Source organism: Schistocerca cancellata, chromosome 8 (assembly GCF_023864275.1).
Source record: "Schistocerca cancellata isolate TAMUIC-IGC-003103 chromosome 8, iqSchCanc2.1, whole genome shotgun sequence".
Lineage (NCBI taxonomy): Eukaryota > Metazoa > Arthropoda > Insecta > Orthoptera > Acrididae > Schistocerca > Schistocerca cancellata.
Genome location: NC_064633.1, coordinates 95,778,666 through 95,799,404, shown reverse-complemented (window position 1 = coordinate 95,799,404; position 20,739 = coordinate 95,778,666). Strand labels below are relative to the sequence as shown.

Here is a 20,739-nt window from a genome sequence, read left to right as displayed (position 1 = left end):
AATGAAGAGTAGAGCCACGGGTCGTAACACTTCTGAAATGTAACGTCCACTGTTCAAAGTGCCGTCAATGCGAACAAGAGGAGACCGAGGCGTGTAACCAATGGCACCCCATACCATCACGCCGGGTGATACGCCACTATGGCGATGACGAATACACGCTTCCAATGTGCGTTCACATCGATGTCGACAAACACGGATGCGACCATCATGATGCTGTAAACAGAACCTGGATTCATCCGAAAAAATGACGTTTTGCCATTCGTGCACCCAGGTTCGTCGTTGAGTACACCATCGCAGGCGCTCCTGTCTGTGATGCAGCGTCAAGGGTAAACGCGGCCATGTTGTCCTAGCTGATAGTCCATGCTGCTGTAAACGTCGTCGAACTGTTCTTGCAGATGGTTGTTGTCTTGCAAAAGGCCCCATCTGTTGACTCCGGGATCGAAACGTGGCTGCACGATCCGTTTCAGCCATACAGATAAGATGCCTGTCATCTCGACTGCTAGTGATACGAGGCCGTTGGGATCCAGCACGGCGTTCCGTATTACCCTCCTGAACCCACCGATTCCATACTCTGCTAACAGTCATTCGACCTCGACCAACGCCAGCAGCAATGTCGCGATAGGATAAACAGCAATTGCGATAGGCTACAATCCGACCTTTCTCAAAGTCGGAAACGTGATGGTACGCATTTCTCCTCCTTACACGAGTCATCACAACAACGTTTCACGAGGCAACGCTGGTCAACTTCTGTTTGTGTATGAGAAATCGGTTGGAAACTTTCCTCATGTCAGCACGTTGTAGGTGTCGCCACCGGCGCCAACCTTGTGTGAATGCTCTGAAAATCTACTCATTTGCATATCATAGCATCTTCTTCCTGTCGGTTAAATTTCGCGGCTGTAGCACGTCATCTTCGTGGTGTAGCAATTTTAATGGCCAGATACATACAGATATGTTCCATGTGTGGACGAGTGTTGTACCGTCAAAAAATGACCCCATATAACTGTCATATGGGAAATACCACTGGAGTATGAAGGATGTCCATGACGTAGCACTGTGCAATTAGAGTTCCCACAGTCACTACAAACCGTCAGTCGAAGTTACATCCGATGGCCTCTACAGCATCACGCCAGGAGTAACACCGTTGTGTCTTTCCAAAACACTCGAAGCATGGGACCACACTGGCCCATACCGGCGGGCAATGGTCATCTAAGGTACTGCAGAACCGTCATCCATGGCTGAACACAACGCGGCGCTATTCATCAGCATTCCAGTCTTCCCAGTCGCTGCACCACTCCAAACGCATCTGTCTGTGCAGTGCTGTTAGTGACAGTCCGCGCACATGATGGTAGTTCCGTAGTTCAGTGTGCTGCTAGTCTGTAACTAACCGTGCGCAGTGACACAGAATATCACAGGCAGCTAATAATTGGCCCTCCGATGGCAGACGCAAATGTCCAGGGGTTACGTTATGCTTAGTGAACAATAAGATGATCGTCCCTTGAGGTGGAATAGACGTGTTTGACTGGTACCTTCACGACGACCGTTGTTGCCCTCACGTTCGCATTCTGTCCTTCTTCGGGCTACAGCCACATTCGAATACCCCACAAATTCCGTATCTCCTTTCCTTATACCTCCCATGCTTTTTTAAAAATTCGTTTATCTACTCTTTTAGCGTGTGGTTAATTTGGCCTATATGAACAGCTACTCGTCTGCATTCAGCTTCTTCTTTCTTCTAGTAGACAAAGTGAACTGCTTGTCTCGATCCAAAGTCCCATAAGGAACCTTAATAAGCAGTCGTGTACTCTCAGCTATACACCATGTCTTCCAAGCCAAGATGTTTTCATCAGGGAATGCTTCAACGCCACCATAATCTGCATGGTCCCCCCACACTACAGCCAAGGTCAGCCATGTACTGCCTCCAAACACAACAGAAACGTCACAGGTAAACTGCTTTCGTAGTCCACGAGAAACATGCGGACCACCCATTAGCTGCTGCTTATTAAATTGTCGAGCCAAGTCAGTGTCTATTCCTCTCAATGACTTATACACAGGAACACTGCGCCGCCAACGGCGACGGTAGCCACGTCGCAAAGGCACGTGTGTTAACGAGCCTCTGCAATTCCTTTGCGACGTAGGTACCGTCACCGTTGGCGGCACAGTGCTCCTGTGTATAAGTCATTGAGAGGAATAGACACTGACTTGGCTGGACAATTTAATAAATAGCAACTGATGGGTGGTCTGAATGTTTTTTGTGGACTACGAATGCTGTTCACCTGTGATGTTTCTGCTGTGTTTGGAGGAGCCAGCTGGCCAAATGGAGACCCATAATGTCACTCCTTCCAGAATTTATCAGACGTTGGTAACACTGTCTGACACTAGTGCGCTGCATCTCCGTGTAATTCGTAGTGATTACTAAACGTCTGACGCTGTTTATGCCACTTATATACTCTGCCAAACCTAGTAACCAACGAAACACGAACAACACTAACGGACTCTGGCGGCTAAGCGCAGATACTGAAATTCTGACCATTTACATAACAGCCGGTGGTGAGCACCTGTAGAACTGCGCTGACATCCGACCACGACTTCTGGGCGCCTCACTTTTGTGAATAGGCTGTGTAGGTTAGCTGAACTAGTGTTCCAGAATATCACACAGTGTGGACTACTGACACTCTCTCAGACACTAAAGAAGGTCCAGTGCATTTACAATGAATCTGAGTGTGGAGTATCGTACATTGAGTGTCAGGTGGAGGCTCTTGCCTGATCGAAAATCGGAGAAACATGGGTAGAGGTGACCTCCACACATTCGGAGTAGAACTGTGGACACAGGTATGAACTGTATTGCGGAGTTTCTTTGATGTGATCCCCTCAGGGACATGGCGATGTTCTACAGTGACATAACTGATTCTAGAGACTGTTCCAACTACACCTCTACGACAGTCGCAGCTACTGGAAGGCACGCATTTAAAAAGTCGGCATAGGCCCCACCATAATGAGACGGGGACTGTAAGCAGTTAGTTGCGTTAACTGAGGAAACAAGCGATGATAGAATGACAAATTATGAAACTGTTATGACTATTCGTAGGTAATCTTCGTTCTGAAACATTTTCAGGTAGCTGAAATTAAGAGCAATGTAAACAAACGCACATTATTAAACACATTTTATCCAAAACATTATAAAATTAAAATGATTGAAAGAAAAGTCAACAATCAAGAAACCAAAACGAAGTTGGGATACTGTTCTTACTTGACCATCATATGGTAACAGGAATACTGATGGTAACGGTTTATCAATTGTCAGTTCGTTATTGAAACGCTTCATATATGGAGTTGTCTTGTGTGTTTTGAATATTAGTTAGTTGAAGGAGACATTACAAAATCATATCATGACGAAAGTTGTATCAGTAAGTGTAAAGTAAATATGTCAATCGAAGTTTATTGCATGCGTACAAGAAAAATCCTGTCATCATTAAAAATCACTTCCGTTGAAAGCTGGACCAGCAGTACAGAATGAATTAATTCACGGGTATCTTAAGGAAGTACATTTTTGTCTGGCATGAAAAGGCTGCTTCAAAAAAGAGTTTACAACAAGAAAGGAGAAGCAGTTGTCCCATGTTACAGAAAATAGTGTTCTAATTTGAGAGACCTTACTACAAAATGAGGAAGCCAGGATTATATCTCCAAAACTAATTATTCCATGAATAAAAGTTAAAACAATAAGGGAAATGGTGAAAAGAGACACTGAGCACACAGTGAGGGATAGGTTCCAGAAGGAGTGTCGTTGTGGGTATCTTTTTCACTAGCTAGCGCTATCCATATTTGTGGGGTATTCGAGTGCAATATAACGGTTAATGAGCATGATTATTTGAAACATGGTAACGGAAATATAATAACGATTTTTACAACGTAAGAGAACAACAGATAAACGTTATTAAAAATGTATGACTAACAATATATCTAGCGTTAATTTTTGTTCTTGAGAGAATATTACCAAAATTGAAAATATTTCACGAAGAGATACATAAATCATTATCTATTTCACTGTCATGAAAAAACATCTACGGCAATCTGAGTTGACCGATCTCGCTGGATGTGCTATCTCTATTCATTGGTTGTTTCAAATGCTATCAGATATTCCTGAGTAGCATGGGTGAAGTTTAAAACTCAACATCGCCTTACATTGTATGTGATGCACTTCCCACGAAGAGTAGAGGTGTAAAACATGAAAATCAAAGATGTGTAATATTGCTTGCCAGAGTGATGGTTCTCAGCACGAAAGCATCAGCCAACGTATCTAACGAACACTACGTATTTCTGGTAATCTCTCAGCAAACATTCGGCAGTACCTGCTGATGACCATCTAGCAAACATCATTAATTAATGAACCTTTGTGCGCAATAAAGTATTAGCGGTATTTTGATGAAGAAGCTCACAAAGTAGCTGAACAGGTCACAGGAGATAACTCAACCTTAATTTACGGTCACTTCCGTGGGTGGGTTTCGCGTAGACTTAAGTTTCCCAAGACCTGGGTAGGTTGATGTTAACCTCGTGTCAACGGTATGACATGTAAGTATCGTTGGCTAACATTTCGGGTACATCTTTGTCCTATTGGGACAGTTCACAATGCGCGTTTCTCTGTCTACCAGCTGGGAATGAGGAGATGGTATTTCTTGACGGCGTTGGTGATGTGATGCTAACATTGTGTGCTGCAGATTATGTCAGCTAGACATTATTTTCTAATACATATAAGACAATAAAATAAAAATGGGACTGTTGACATACGGTGTTCTGGATATGACTCTCAAACCATAGGTCTCATTCGACTATGGTTAGCTCCAGCACGAGGCTACCTTAGGCTATTCAAAGTAATCTGCTCCGTGACCACAAACTCAACCATGCCTTGGACTCATTGCTTCAGCTCTTTCTGGGTGGTGGACCATTTAGGGATTGTAACTGGGAAGAAAAACTTGCCATTGGTCTTCGTCGCTGTTTCCTGTGCGCTATCGCTGTGAATCGAAATTAGCTGTGACACAGTAATCAAGGAAACGTTGCCCAATTTTAGTTGTGGAAACCACAGTTTAGAGTGGTAGTTCCATGGCATCCAGATTGTTTTCCACATAGAGAAGTAATAGAACCGATTCTACCACTGAGCAGCCTTTAGCAGGGCTGGTAACTTACGAGTTCTTTGATTGCAGACGCTGGAGATCAGCCGCGACCTGTTGTCGCTGCGCGCGCAGTATGCGCCTCGCATCCTGGAGCTGATGCAGAAGGCGGTGGAGGACGGCACGCCGGTCAACTTGCCCATCTGGTGGATCTCCCCCAACGACGACACGGCGCAGACCGTCGACTCAGGTATCGATAAATACTTCCCTTTACACCTTTTTACGTGAACATAGCCTCTTTCAATCTCGGTCTCCACTACAATGTTCTTTCTTCTGCTTTCTCTTTCAGTTTACTATCATCGACAATTTTATTGTCCCTTGTAAATTAACACTTCCGCTGAAACACGTTATTTTGTTTCACTTGCAACCTGTGTACATGCACTCTGCAAAGTGTCTGCAGTTCGTTGACTAGTGGTTCGCGTTGTTACTTCTGGACCACGGGTAATGGGTTCGACTCCCGGCCGCGTTGGGGATTTTCTCTGCCCGGGGACTGGGTTTTTGTATTGTACTCATCATTTCACCATTATTCGTGTTAGTGGCTAGATTGGATTGTGTAAAAATTGCACTAGGTAAAAATTGTGACTTTGTATGGGCGCTGATGACCGCGCAGTTGAGCGTCCCACATCATCACTATCATTCTGCAAAGAAAACTTCGTTTTCTGACACTAATACAGTGATTATTCTTAACGGTCTGAAGGTATAAAAATGTGTGGTCTCACTGAGGACGTTGTAGTTGAAGATGAATCGAAAATATAATTTACTTTGTAAATCCACTAGTTCAACTTACCTATTAGAGCGGAGTAAGAATAAATTCCCAACCACATGCGTGCCTTTGAACTCATCTGCAGTTTGTCAGTGTTTGTACGTCACGGCGTTTGTTAGACCATCGATCAAATGTCACACAAGACCTCTTTCTTAAAATTTTGTATTTGTGGGGATCCACAGCCTCCAGATGTTTAATAAATGTAACCAAGGTGTGTAGTAGGCTGTAATGGGATTTTTGTTTCATCATGCAGTTACCTGATTTTGACTACTTGACATTGTCAAGCACTCCACAAATTTGTGCAGTCTTTGACAATGACATATTGTAGAAATTAGCTAATCGCACAATTATATATAAATCACATTACAGCCTACTACAGACCACGTTTACGTTTATTAAAGACTTCTTTCTTCCAGCACAAGATGGCTCCACGTAGTGTTGAATTATTGTGTGCAATACATTTGTGACATTCGTCTTTTCAAGAATATCGCTACTGCCTAGGAAGGGATAAATGTAGTCACTTTAATAACCGGTATTTACTCTATCGTCTTCTCAATCATGGTTCTCCTCTTCTTTATTTACAGGTCTAACGCTCTTGTTTCAACAGCACTGCAGATATTTTCATTCTCAACAAAGTAAAATCGTCTCTATTTCACTACATAATACAGTAATTTTCTCAGAATAATTTTCTGTATAATAAACACGACTACAGAATGATTTTCCACAAAGTATAGCGATTAACTTCACCTGTCAGTTAATGGTCTACCTTCGTCACAACAGCTATCTCTTTTACATATTTTTCTGCAGCTAACTCTTGACAATACCCGCTCTCCTTCCACATTTTTCCATCCTTTTCTCAAAAAGCTCACTATTCAGCTTTTGTTATTTCTTAGCAACTATCATCACGATCGTTTTGTCTCCTCCCATTTCATTATCATACCAGTTTGCAGTGATATTAAACACAGCTTCATACAAGTTGAATTAATCATTATTATTGATATTCTTAATACTCTTAATAATAATAATAATGCCAATTACCATCATTATTTTCTGTTATTATTGGTGTCAGTGGACGTAACTATTCTCCTAATAGTTTATAAGACGTATATAATCGAATGATAGAGCAGCATTCAAATTCAGACGGTTTTTGTGTTCCTAGACTGATTAAACAGATATTCTTAAAGCCCTAATCTAGTCAGGCTAAATAAAACATAAATAAAAATTAAAAATGTAAATGAAAAACGTCACAATATGCCATAATTGCTTCATCTTAAATATATATTTATGTTTCAAGCATCATCTTATGAGTCTATTATAGGAGTTCTACAATTTTTTATTACTTACATTTTAGGAAGTTCCTGTTCTGTTGCTGGATGAGGTATTAGTTTGTTGAAAATACATGCTTTCATACACTCCTGGAAATTGAAATAAGAACACCGTGAATTCATTGTCCCAGGAAGGGGAAACTTTATTGACACATTCCTGGGGTCAGATACATCACATGATGACACTGACAGAACCACAGGCACATAGACACAGGCAACAGAGCATGCACAATGTCGGCACCAAGTACAGTGTATATCCACCTTTCGCAGCAATGCAGGCTGCTATTCTCCCATGGAGACGATCGTAGAGATGCTGGATGTAGTCCTGTGGAACGGCTTGCCATGCCATTTCCACCTGGCGCCTCAGTTGGACCAGCGTTCGTGCTGGACGTGCAGACCGCGTGAGACGACGCTTCATCCAGTCCCAAACATGCTCAATGGGGGACAGATCCGGAGATCTTGCTGGCCAGGGTAGTTGACTTACACCTTCTAGAGCACGTTGGGTGGCACGGGATACATGCGGACGTGCATTGTCCTGTTGGAACAGCAAGTTCCCTTGCCGGTCTAGGAATGGTAGAACGATGGGTTCGATGACGGTTTGGATGTACCGTGCACTATTCAGTGTCCCCTCGACGATCACCAGTGGTGTACGGCCAGTGTAGGAGATCGCTCCCCACACCATGATGCCGGGTGTTGGCCCTGTGTGCCTCGGTCGTATGCAGTCCTGATTGTGGCGCTCACCTGCACGGCGCCAAACACGCATACGACCATCATTGGCCCCAAGGCAGAAGCGACTCTCATCGCTGAAGACGACACGTCTCCATTCGTCCCTCCATTCACGCCTGTCGCGACACCACTGGAGGCGGGCTGCACGATGTTGGGGCGTGAGCGGAAGACGGCCTAACGGTGTGCGGGACCGTAGCCCAGGAGCAACAGTGTCCCTAATTTGCTGGGAAGTGGCGGTGTGGTCCCCTACGGCACTGCGTAGGATCCTACGGTCTTGGCGTGCATCCGTGCGTCGCTGCGGTCCGGTCCCAGGTCGACGGGCACGTGCACCTTCCGCCGACCACTGGCGACAACATCGATGTACTGTGGGAACCTCACGCCCCACGTGTTGAGCAATTCGGCGGTACGTCCACCCGGCCTCCCGCATGCCCACTATACGCCCTCGCTCAAAGTCCGTCAACTGCACATACGGTTCACGTCCATGCTGTCGCGGCATGCTACCAGTGTTAAAGACTGCGATGGAGCTCCGTATGCCACGGCAAACTGGCTGACACTGACGGCGGCGGTGCACAAATGCTGCGCAGCCAGCGCCATTCGACGGCCAACACCGCGGTTCCTGGTGTGTCCGCTGTGCCGTGCGTGTGATCATTGCTTGTACAGCCCTCTCGCAGTGTCCGGAGCAAGTATGGTGGGTCTGACACACCGGTGTCAATGTGTTCTTTTTTCCATTTCCAGGAGTGTAGTTTTGCGTGGAGTCACACAATTCGTATTATAGTTTAACTATGTCTTCATTAGTGCCTCTTGTTCTTCTTCTAGTTTTACATGATTTAAAAAGAGCTAAATAAGTTAGAGTAACATTGTTAAAGGAAGCAAAGACTCTGTTGCAGAACACTTTGTAACATTTTACCATCACAACTGTTATATTTTGAACAATTTTCCTGTTAGCATATCGCACATACATTCTGAATCCCCTAATCCTGCTTCCATTTATCATCCCTTTGTTTTCCAAATTATTAATTCTATCATATACTGTGATACCTATAATCATTCTAGTTCATAAAATGCAACCTCCTTTAACATACTCTCAAAATCATTTATCTGATGCGTATTCTTATCTTGCGGTCGTTTGTTTCTCTAAGGGTGCATGCTGACAACTTTATGTTATGTACTGGGTGTCCCATTTATCTTGACCACCCTAAATAACTGTTTGTCCAGATTCAAACTATAAAATGTTTCAAGCAAATGTTCCTAGGCATGAGGGGTACATCAATCAGCATGATTGCCTTCGTTGTAGCTTCGTTTTTTACAAAGATATGAACCACAGTATAACTTTTTTAAATGGCACCTTGTATTTTTTATTCGGTAATTCATTTCCTCTTCTAATGACCTATTCAAACATGTATCACAGTGTACCATTCACTGAAGCAAAACGTTATTAATTACGTAACACAACACTGACGTTGACACTTCCAGCGCTTACTGCATGTACTCAGAGTAATGGAACGCATCCACATGCTGACGTTGACAGAGGATAAATGTAAACATAAGTAAAATGCACACACGTCATTGCGTCAACCATCGTTAGTAGCAGAGTTGTGTGAGTAGAATGTACACCAACTAAGATTAGGTAGAAATACTACTCGTCTATGGGGAATGTAAGTTAGCAGAACAGTAATTGCAATACTATTTTCTTATGTACGGTAACATTTAGTACAGGAGTTTGGTCCTTTTAAATACTATTGTGCAGACTAGGCATACAATAAAGGCTACCCTTCCTACAAACTGCATCGACATAACGTTTCTTTTATTGTTGTTGTTTTTGTTGAAGGTAAGCGAAATGCTACGCAGGCAGCAGTACTGTACAGAGAGATATTCTGACAAGAACCCACCTTACCTCTTGTTGCGACTCTTCAGGAAACGAGAAGTTTTAACCCTTGACAACGCAATTGTCGTAGCAGGCGTACAGACGAAGCTGCTGAAGTTATTGTTCTCTCTTTCGTTGATATGAATCCACATGTGAGCACACGACAGCTTGAATACGAAATTGGCATTCCAAAAACCGGTGTACATCTTATTTTTAGACATCACAGGTTCCATCCTTATCATGTACACCTACATCAAGAACTGCATGGGAATGATTTCCATAACCGTGTACAGTTCTGTCAGTGGGCACAGTAACAAATCCTCTCCAACCCGAACTTGTTCTCCAATGTTCTCTTTACCGATGAATGTTCCTTCTCAAACAAAGGACAGGTAAATATAAGGAACAGCATTTTTGGTCCAGGGACAACTGACGATGGCTTAGACAGGTGGAACATCAGCGTCAATGAGAGTTAACGTCTGGTGTGGGATGCTTGGTACAACAATTATTGGCCCTTATTTCATCAATGGAAGTCTAAACGGCCCAACTTCCTCAGACGAATTCTCCCTCCTCTTCTGGGCGAAGTGCTGCTAAGGACCAGAATGCTTATGTGGTATTAACACGGTGGATGTCCAGCACATAACGCCTTGCGTGCACGTCGTGCTCTGAAGCGAAGGTATCCTGACAGATGGATTGGTCGAGGAGGAACCGTTACCTGGCCTGCTAGGTCGCCTGATTGAAATCCTCTTGACTTTTTTCTTTGGGGATGCATTAAAGACGTTGTCTATCGAGATATTCCTGCAGATCTCATGCAGGAACGTATTGTGCTTGCTTATAATTCTCTTCAGCAGGCAACACTGGAAGCAGTAAATAATTCTTTCATTCGACGAATGCACTAGTGTATCGGTGCCCAGGCTCACCACTCTGAGCACCTTTGAATGTTCTACTCCTGGTCAATGGTACAGGAGAGGCAAAGTCATTGTTGTGTTATGTAATTAATAACGTTGTGTTTCAATGAATGGTACATTGTGATACGTTTCTGAATAGGTATTTAGGAGAGGAAATTAATTTCCTAATAAAAAGACAGGGTGCCACTTAAAAAAGTCTTACCACTGTTCATATCTTTGTAAACAACAAAGCTACAACGAAGACAATCATGCTGATTGATGTCCCGCTGATGGCTAAAGGACATTTGCTTGAAACATTTTGTAATTTGCATCTCGACAAACAGTTATTTAGGGTGGTCAGGATAAATGCGTGTGGGTGTGTTATATTACTAACTTAAAATATAAAATTGTTGTTTGCATGAATCAAATGATGTGTATCAACGTATTCGACCTTGTGAAGAGACTGTAGGACATCAGTAACTTCAAAATGCGTATCATAGAAAATGTTGGCAAGTACGTTGAGCAATAATCTTGAAGGAGGCTGTGCAGGATTAGATCAAGGAATCTATATCCTGCTAAATTTACTGCATGACTGCGAATAAGAAGTGGTAATAAAATTGGAGACAATTTCTAAAATAGAATCTAAAATAGTAACTTCAAACAAACGAAAAATGCAATAAAGCAAAAACAATTAAAAAGAGCAATATTGAATGGTGCAGATAATTTGACCAGTTTGATGAAGTTTCCAAAAGTGTCTATAATGGTATACAAAAATCAACCTGTAGTGCGCGAAAATATAGATTATGATGAAGAAAGGGCTTCACTTTTGAAGCAATAGCTCCAGAAAATAGAGGGATTGTAATTCATGTTTAAGTTCTGAAGAGAGTGGATAACTGAATACAATTGTTTCGGAACCGTAATATTAAAAGTCAGGGGATGATTATGGTGAGAGCTAATACTCACTTTCGGCAAATTCTTCTGTTCTCAGACCTAAGGGCAGGTTAATTTTAAAAATTCTGTTTAGTTTATCAAAAGCTCTCCACACAATTTTCGGCTTTCAGCATACGTCTTCGCTCTCTGTCCAGTCTCTTTCTTTGCATGCTCCAAATATCGAAGAATGTCAACTGCATCTGTGGCTACATTCTTATTTTGTAGTATTTTCTTCTCGATATGCTAGTTGTATGTTTTAATTTAGTGAATGTTAACCACCTGTCAGGCTGGTTGCCACTGGTAGCACAGAAAAGAATAATTGAAAATGGAAGGATATTTTAATTCAGTAAAGGATAGGCATTGTAGCAGAACACCCCCACGCAAAGAGTATAGGCCCTACTGGAACTCAAATACTGTGTTAGTCTCACTGTAATCGATTTCCAAATCTGCTTTCAAACCTGCTGCAATAAGCTCTTTGCTCCATTGTTCAAAATTTTTTTAGAGTCACAAAGTACAACGTTACCTGCTAAATGAAGCTGATTCAGGTTCGTTCCATTGATAAGTATTACATGTTATGACACATGTGGTGGTTTTTGCACACATTCTGCCAGATGTAGCTGTCAGTCCATACCACGTAACACACTGACTGTGCTCTTCACAGAGTTCCTGCTTGGCGAGGACGTTCTGGTAGCGCCGGTGTTGGAAGAGGGCGCAGTCAGTCGCGACATCTACCTGCCCAGCGGCTACTGGAGAGACGAAGCGGACCCGGAACACCCCACCATACGGGGTCCCCAGTGGCTGTATGACTACTCAGCTCCTCTCAACACGCTGCCGTATTTCAGCAGGAACGCCACAGCATAAATTCCATGGGCAGAGCAAAAAAATGCCCCACACAGCACTAATAAAATACAGATCTTGTTCTAGTCGTGAAATGTACTGAACTACAGTAGTTTACTTCACGATACAAATTAAAGAACGTATTTAATATCATTTCTTCCACATATTCGCTTAAATTCCCTTCCTTCCACAATTTCCTTCCACAACTTTGTGTTTGTCATCTATTGTTGGCATTTAAATTTAAATGCAGAAAACTCGTAGTGGAGTACATTTAATGTCAGTGAAGGTATAGTTGCATCATGAGTACTGGCCCAATGTTAACATGCACTGGCATGGACATGCTTACCTGTGAATGCATGCAGAAAATCACTTACTTCGAGAGCATTTTTGAAACGAAGAACTGCAAGTATGTAAAATGTATTTCAACTTCAGCGTTTAGCAGGACAAATTAACGTTAATAACTCGGTCCTTACCACGACGGTTGCCTCATTCATTCCATAGAATCTTAATTATAATACATATCGCAGTATACATGCAGATACACTTGTAATGACAAGGATCAGAGAACATGGTTAGTATACATTACAGTATACACAGTCTTACAAAGTGAGAACTTCAAAGCGCAGGAAGAAACAACATGAAACTTCATGGACTGGCAGGGTATGTGGTGTTATATCAGTAATTACAAAACCGAGCCACATTAACAAGACACTATGATAACAAGGAAATAGCAGTACAACTGATATGCTGAACTAATTCAGAATAAGCTACATATTACAGATGACCCCTAACGAAGTGGAGCTGAAGCAGCCCCATTTCATTACATTAACGCTGAGAAGAGAGAATGCTACTGAACTGCTGTTATGGCAACAGAGATAAATATTTTGTTATTCCATGTAACATTATAATGGTGGGAGATGAGAGAGCTCCAGCCCATGTGTTCCTTCAAATTATTACCGGATAATCATATTAAATGGTATGTCAATCATTATGCTCAAAAGGCTTCATAATAAATCATATATTAACATCTTTGTATCTACCCAATGTTACCATACGTCAGTGTAGCATCACAAATACTGGAGCGATATGTTGTGCTCCACCATTATTAAGGAATAAAAGAAGTTTACAAAGACCTCTACTCATGAAAGCCTCCGTAAGGAAATACCACTGTGGATCACAAGACCACAGTGCTAATTGTACATGTATAGAAATTAAATCATGTGTAGAAATGAAGTCCACATATGTATTGGATATCGCACATAACGTGAAGTACACTGATCTGATCATTAAAAACAAAGATTTTACACAGTGATATCGACATATAAGGGTAGCAGTTACCGCACTCACTTTAGTTGATACGTCATTTGTAATTATTGGAGAGACAGCTGACGACAGGTAGTGCTGTCCTCATGGTGCCTCGAGAGTGAAAGAGGTCGCAGTGGAGGAACGCGAGGGGGCTTCCCTTGTCATCTGACATTGTTGGCTGTGTGTCATACCAAAAGCCCTACAGGAGTCTCAGCCACCGTCTGACCAGAGACTGAGTACCATTTCCCCACTACACTACGAAATGTCTCACAACACAACCCATATTTCATCGTCTATATAGGAAGAAGTATTCGAACAGAATGTTCATATGACGCATAAATTAACAGTGACCTATATACAAAATCCTTTTCCTTTTTTCTCTCATGGAGCGACATAACCAAGGCAAACCCATATCTTCCCATTGTGAGGTTATAGTTTTAGAGAAACTTTTCAGTGATATTTTTAGTCACTAGTTGTGCATGGAAAACATCTTGCATTTGTGCTGGTGAACGCTCACGCAGGACAAGTAAAGGTGAAAGAATTTTATTACATCATCACCACGGCACAACTTTCATGCAACTCATGGAAAACACAAAGAAAAGCCAACTGAAGAATTTTTATCACTCCATTAGGCATGATCTCCACCGACACACCATCAGGTCGTCTTTTCACCACAAGTAACACATCAAGAAATTATTATACATTTCACTACCACGTGCGCAAACTACTTGTTTGCTGCTAATTACGCGATTTGTTTTACTCTACTGCATATACAAATACCTACATAAGTGATCTACACTGCTTCACAGAGGAAAAATCATAACAGAAAAGAAAGAAACTGTAATACTGAATACAAACAAAAATTCACTCTACTGTAAATCACTCACACGACCCATAGATTTCTTCTTTACCATTGGTCTATTGTATCCGATACTCTCGTAAATTTGAGATTGTGAACACCTACAGTAATTTTAAATTTGATCATACACAACATAAAAGTGATATTAAAATAGGAATTTATTATCCATGACCATACTGACGTAACTGTATGCAGAACTTTACTCACATTAGGCTCCAGACGGATGACTGGTCATGCTGATATGACTTACTCATCTGAAGGCTTATTGATGTGTAAACCATGTTTTGATCTCGAAATCCTCTCTTACAATGTGGGTTGGTGTAAGTCCATCAACCTCTGACTACCATACATCGTACACGAATCTCTCATCTTCGTACAACACTTTCAGGAAACAGTCGTATGACATCCTCCGTCACGATTACTTAATTTTTGTGGGTATGAAAGAGCATAAATAACAGTCGCAAGTTCTCAAACTGCTCCTTCCCTGAGACATATCTACTGTGACAGCCATTCAGCTGTGCTCTTCTGCTTCAGGAGGCATTCACCTCTGGTTTTACACTGTCAGGCACTTTTTTGCGAATGGCAACCGAAAACAACAATATCCTTTCTTCGAATTCATAAGTCAAATTTCATTTCCGAAATCGGTCTTGGGACCTCAGCGAAAGTTTCTCTTCACAGCTCAGTTTATCTATATCACACAATGAAAAACATAAAATACTCCATAATGTATCTCAGTCATGAAGACAACGAAAATTCATATTATTTGCTATTATTTTGTGGAACAATAGTAAATTAAGATGTACTCAGTAATAAACGATGGATAGAAAATGACTCACCAGCTGGCTGTAGATATAACACATACTCCAGATAGTTAACCTCCAGATTCTCATTCAACAGTTTACTGTCGAAACTCCTTAAGATGAGACACATGATGTGCATCAAAAGATGTTTTCGTGCAAATTATACCCACCTCAACTACATTTGTGTGAATAATTCTACAGACCTGAAAATGACCATCATATAAGTTAAAAATGTATTACAAAAGAATTTTTGCTTTGTTGACAAGTGAAGTGCCTTAACCTAGATCTTGTCTCCTTCTTTTCACTGTGTAACACGAAGCAAGCCTTTGTGATCTCTTTTCCGCCTGTTTCGTTTGCTCAGTCATCTGTGACTGACAGAAAGAAAAAGTCACTCACAGTTTGCCTTTTCGCTTCTACTGTCTTTTCCATCATTGCACCTCAAATTCCTGTTTTTGAATTGGTAATTCAGGCAATACCTTCTCTTGCTGCCACCGTCTCCATATTTATAATTAGAAATCGGGGGGGGGGGGGATTATTTCTTGTTTATTCGACCAGTACTCGAATTTCACAATCGAGGCCATGGTAAGGCATTAAAATTCTTCGACGTTATTCATGTTTCTGCCGGATATAACGATCTCTCGCTTCCACATTCGCTTGGTTCGACATAACTCTGGCACATCATATGGCGCATCAAGGTACTGATTTCCTTTTATCATTTGTTTAAAGGTCATACGTGGAATCGTAAAGTTTGAGTCATTTTAATCCTACATCATCAAACTGCTCAGTTTTACCTGGTCCTGAGTGCTCTTGGATCCAAACTCTGAAAATATATCCGTTTGAAGTTTGGATCTTTTTTACTATTGGACATTAGCATGCAGTTGCCTCTTCCACCAAATGTCTACAAACGAAAATCGTATTTAGTAGTGGACTTTATGACATGGGCAGCGCCACACCAAACTGATCTACCCACATAGATGAAGGCTGATCTTTCGTGGGCTCAGGAAAAAGCTTGTATTTTTGGACCAAAACAAAATATCACCTGCTCGCATCTCCATTTAGATTAATTATCCATTCAGTCTCGTATAGTTCATGGCACGCAGGTATGCCATGGCTGCTACAAAATCTTTAATACAATTCAGGCACTTCTTACATTCGTTTACCTCACTGCTAATTTCGTCATTTGCGTTACTTTTCGGTACAGTTCTGTTATGATTCATGAGCCGTTGAAGCTCTGAAAACGCCTCTTTGTTACTCCAGTTTAATTTGGCCTGATACTGCTTGAAGTGCAACAATAACTGAACTCTTGCACTGCTGTCACTTCTATGGGACAGATGGAATCACACTCCTCATATTACTAATTGAAAGTTGCTGAACCCCAATGGCAAGCACCTCTAACCACTCTGCAACTTTTCCTATTTCCTCACCTCGCCGTTGTACAACCTCAAGAGCATTCACTTGGCATTGTTCCTGAGGGACTGAGGTCGTAGTCCTCGACCTATACCTGCTGCTTCAGAGCGGCTGGCCCCACTACTGTTGGTACTTATTCTGTAGAATTTCTGTTTGCTCACTCTCAATTTCATCGTTCACGTCTTGTACCTGCGTGAGATGAACTGGCAAAGCGTTACTTCACAATGCTAGTTCCCCTTTTGGAACTATCACCCAGTTTCCAATGTCCTCTGCTATTTCAGATTGGAGTTCCATCACCTCAGCACTACTGGTTCACCATTTCCGGATAAGACCTAATTTCAGCCGTTTGTCGTCACTCACAGTACCCTCGCTTTCTGCGATGTGTACACGTAACTAGGCGTTCAGCTTATCTAGACTTTTCACCCATATCAGTACCTGTGCTTCAATGATCTGTCTTAGATTAGAGATAGCTATAATTCCCCTTTTCAAATTTTGTTGCCTGAGTTTGAAAATGTTGCAGCGTTAGGGTTTGAAAAGTAGTAAGGTCGAACACAGGCACAGCAGAAGTCCAGTCACTTGTTTCTGTACCTGACGGCGCGAAGTCATAAATCTCGGCCTACATCTGCCTCTTCAGGCCAGCTGACGCAAAGACTGTCGGTTTGTGGCTCTAGATGTGGCGTGAAATAAATGGTACATCCACTGGGTGATTGGCAGCTAGCTAGCTTCGAAACTTGAGTCTTGGAGTGCTCGACCTGTATTGTACTGCCCCCTAATCCAGTGTCACTCCAAGAAACCGTTTCTCCTTCTCCTTCAGTGGAATCCCGTTCTGAACTTTCCCGTTGCAAGTGATACATATTGATTCTTCTTTTTGCTTGAAAGCTAGTGTACCTATCCATATCGCCAAAATAATTAGAAATAGTATCAATTTCTTAAATTCCTAAATGAAATGTCCCTCTATAGTTTACTAAACAAAACCTAGCACACGCAAATTTGTATATATATCCTGGCATTCGTTTCACTCAGGAGAACGGCAGTCATTAATTACAAGGACGATAATTTGACACAGAGATCGCATTCACAGTTCACGATAAGGAAACAAGGAATCTAAATAAATATGCACTGAACACAATACCAGAGAGCATTACCTCTCTAAGTTCTCCATTTAGGAATAACACTATAACTTCCTGCATCAAAAAGCAAAATGTTTAAAGAATCCTGACCACAAATGTAAATTATGCTAAGATTAATCTGAAGAGTATAACGCACTCACCTCACCGTGACCAGGGACGGTTTCTTCTGAAAACATTCTAGGGCCCCTCAACACGGCGCTACAAATTGGCCATTGTTCTGGACCTACATGAGATTACTGGACAAAATTCAGACCAGGGTTCAATGACAAATTTCCATCGCTTCTAGAGCTTACTTTTCTGGACCAATCGCAAACGTTGAAAAGAGGTAGAACGTCTATTTTCCCCAGCCACATCAGGTCACAAGCGACGTGTGAGAAAAGACTCAACAGGAAGTTCACAAGACTCTACAAAGGCAAGGAAGAACAACTGTCCTGACCGCTACTGGCATAAGTGCATATCGAATTTTCTGCACATTAATATATTCCAGGGAATTACGGAAAAGGGTGAAACAGGTTGCTAATGTTAAACCCAAATATAATAATCAGGAAAAAAGTGAGACCCTATGAAACGCTTCTCCCAGTACACATATACTACACTATAATAAAAATAGTAGAAGACTAGTCTCCTATACTAGTCAGAGTAGGAAAGGTATTATAAATAATTATTACATGAAAAATGGCAGACTGAAGACAGTTTCAACTGGATTGAATGCTGGTAACTGCACCAAATGGTACAGGTGACAACGGAGACATAGAATGGCTACATCACATGGCGTTTCCTTTAGCAACTGATGACGATAATCACAGATTGTTTCAGGAGGACTAATAAATATTTCCCTAGGTGGCAGGATGGACTAATACGAATAAAGCATTCCATATAAGATGTCTTAAATTTTTATCGGTTACTTACATACCAAAAAATCGTCTCTGTTTATTGAAGCATGTCACAGCGAAAGGCTCAGAGGTTACAGTCATTTACAAATATAAGTTTTGTAAATGTGTAGTGTTATGTAGAGACCAATATGTTATCTCATCGTCTTACAGGAACTTGTTAACTACATGTTCTTGAAAGCGAGCATTCAGAATTATAGCAAACAACATGACGGGCCCCTAGGCTTTCTCGTTGTGAAGTGAAACATTGTCTAAGGATAACATTTCCCGATAAATTGGAGAAATGGTCACGTTTTTTGGCCACCAACATTCACAGATGTGACATATGTTTTTGTCCGTGGGGTTGTTTGTATAGGAAAATTTATAAAGCAAAGTTCAGTATAAGAGACGAATTGTTCGTTCGGGTTGTGAATACGACGTCAGAAGTGCTACACATGGTGTGACCAAGGGAACTGAGCGTTTGTTGAAGCTGGAGGTTGCAGTGACGATAATCAACTTCGAACTTCATTCTTTGCTTTTGTAACGTCTTCTGTGTGTTTCTTTCAGTACACACAATCATGACTGTATCTAAGTTGTTTATTTTTGTGTTTAAATGAACAATGTCGACCATCTAAGAGATCGTTTTCAGATTTTAGATTCTGTGAAGAGGAATAAAACATAACGCTTCATTTTCAACTGAAATGGAGACTGAAATAAAATGATGTAGCAAAAATGAGCAGCTGATATACCTCTGATGATCGTAGGAACCGTTGGCGTGGGCCAGGTACCACAGTGCTGGCCAAGAAAGCACTGCTACATGCGACTCTGCTGCCGGTAGTTAAACAGCGGAAGCTCCGCCCATTGTCCCTGACATAACGTCATTGGCAGCCAATGGCAATGACACTTTACTACACTGTGCGAGAAACATGTATTAGACGTATAGGTATTAGGAGTTTGGTCCTTGAGAAAAGAACAAAGAATATTTTGATGCTATGACGAAGAACATACGCTATAAAAAGCGACAAAATAGAAAAGCAGTCACTACCCAAAGACAGGGCTCATCTAAATGTGGGTTGCCCTCTGTAGGACCTTCTTCTAAACGATCGGTTGTATTGCTACTTGGTAACCAGAGAGACGATACTCGTTCCGCCATTAGGCAAAGACATCACGAATTCCCACTGGCATGAAGGACACCAGCTAGTAACCACAGAAACCATGTGGAGTCAATAAGTACCATTCGTCACACACCAAAAGACATACGTAACCATCTGCAACTAGTGCAGTACACTTATGTATCTTGCGTGTATTAGCTGCTTGTTATGTCTTACGTATGCCCAGATACAATTGTTCTTTGAATGGCCGAGTCATTGCTTGCAAGGAAAATACAGACCTAAAGCACTGAATTCAAGACATGCAGTTACCTTGTACCAGTGTAAGATACATGTATGTATCAAAAATGCACTTATTTCCAGATCTAAATTAGTTACAGTCACAAAGAGCGATAAAAATTGCAATATTAATATACGAAGCGCTGTGCTGGGTGACCGTCTGATAAATATTTAGATGAACGCATAATTTACAGTTTGTTATAATGTTATATTTGCACATACGTACTATTTATCGTTTAAATGGCCGTATCAAAAATGGTTCAAATGGCTCTAAGCACTATGAGACTTAATATCTGAGTTCATCACTCCCCTAGACTAGTCGCTTGCGCGGTATCGGCACATAAATACGATATTGCAATGCATGTTCGCACGTTCAGAAACAGAATATCACAGACACTGCAATATCGCAATTATGTAAGACACATGTTATACGCGTACTGTCTGTAGTAGTACCTCCTAATAAATTTACTATTTCGAAAGAGCCTACAATTTA

At 41.6% G+C, this 20,739-nt stretch overlaps 1 protein-coding gene across 1 annotated transcript in view; it reads left to right on the top strand.

The window, feature by feature from the left end:
* LOC126095392 (myogenesis-regulating glycosidase-like) overlaps positions 1-12,517 on the top strand; it is a 33,022-nt gene extending 20,505 nt beyond the window's left edge. The window contains exons 4-5 of the mRNA XM_049910195.1: positions 5,193-5,349; positions 12,313-12,517. Of these exons, the coding sequence (XP_049766152.1) occupies positions 5,193-5,349; positions 12,313-12,512 (357 nt within the window). The 3' untranslated portion in view covers positions 12,513-12,517. The remainder of the gene's footprint in view (positions 1-5,192; positions 5,350-12,312) is intronic.
* Positions 12,518-20,739: the final 8,222 nt, after the last annotated feature.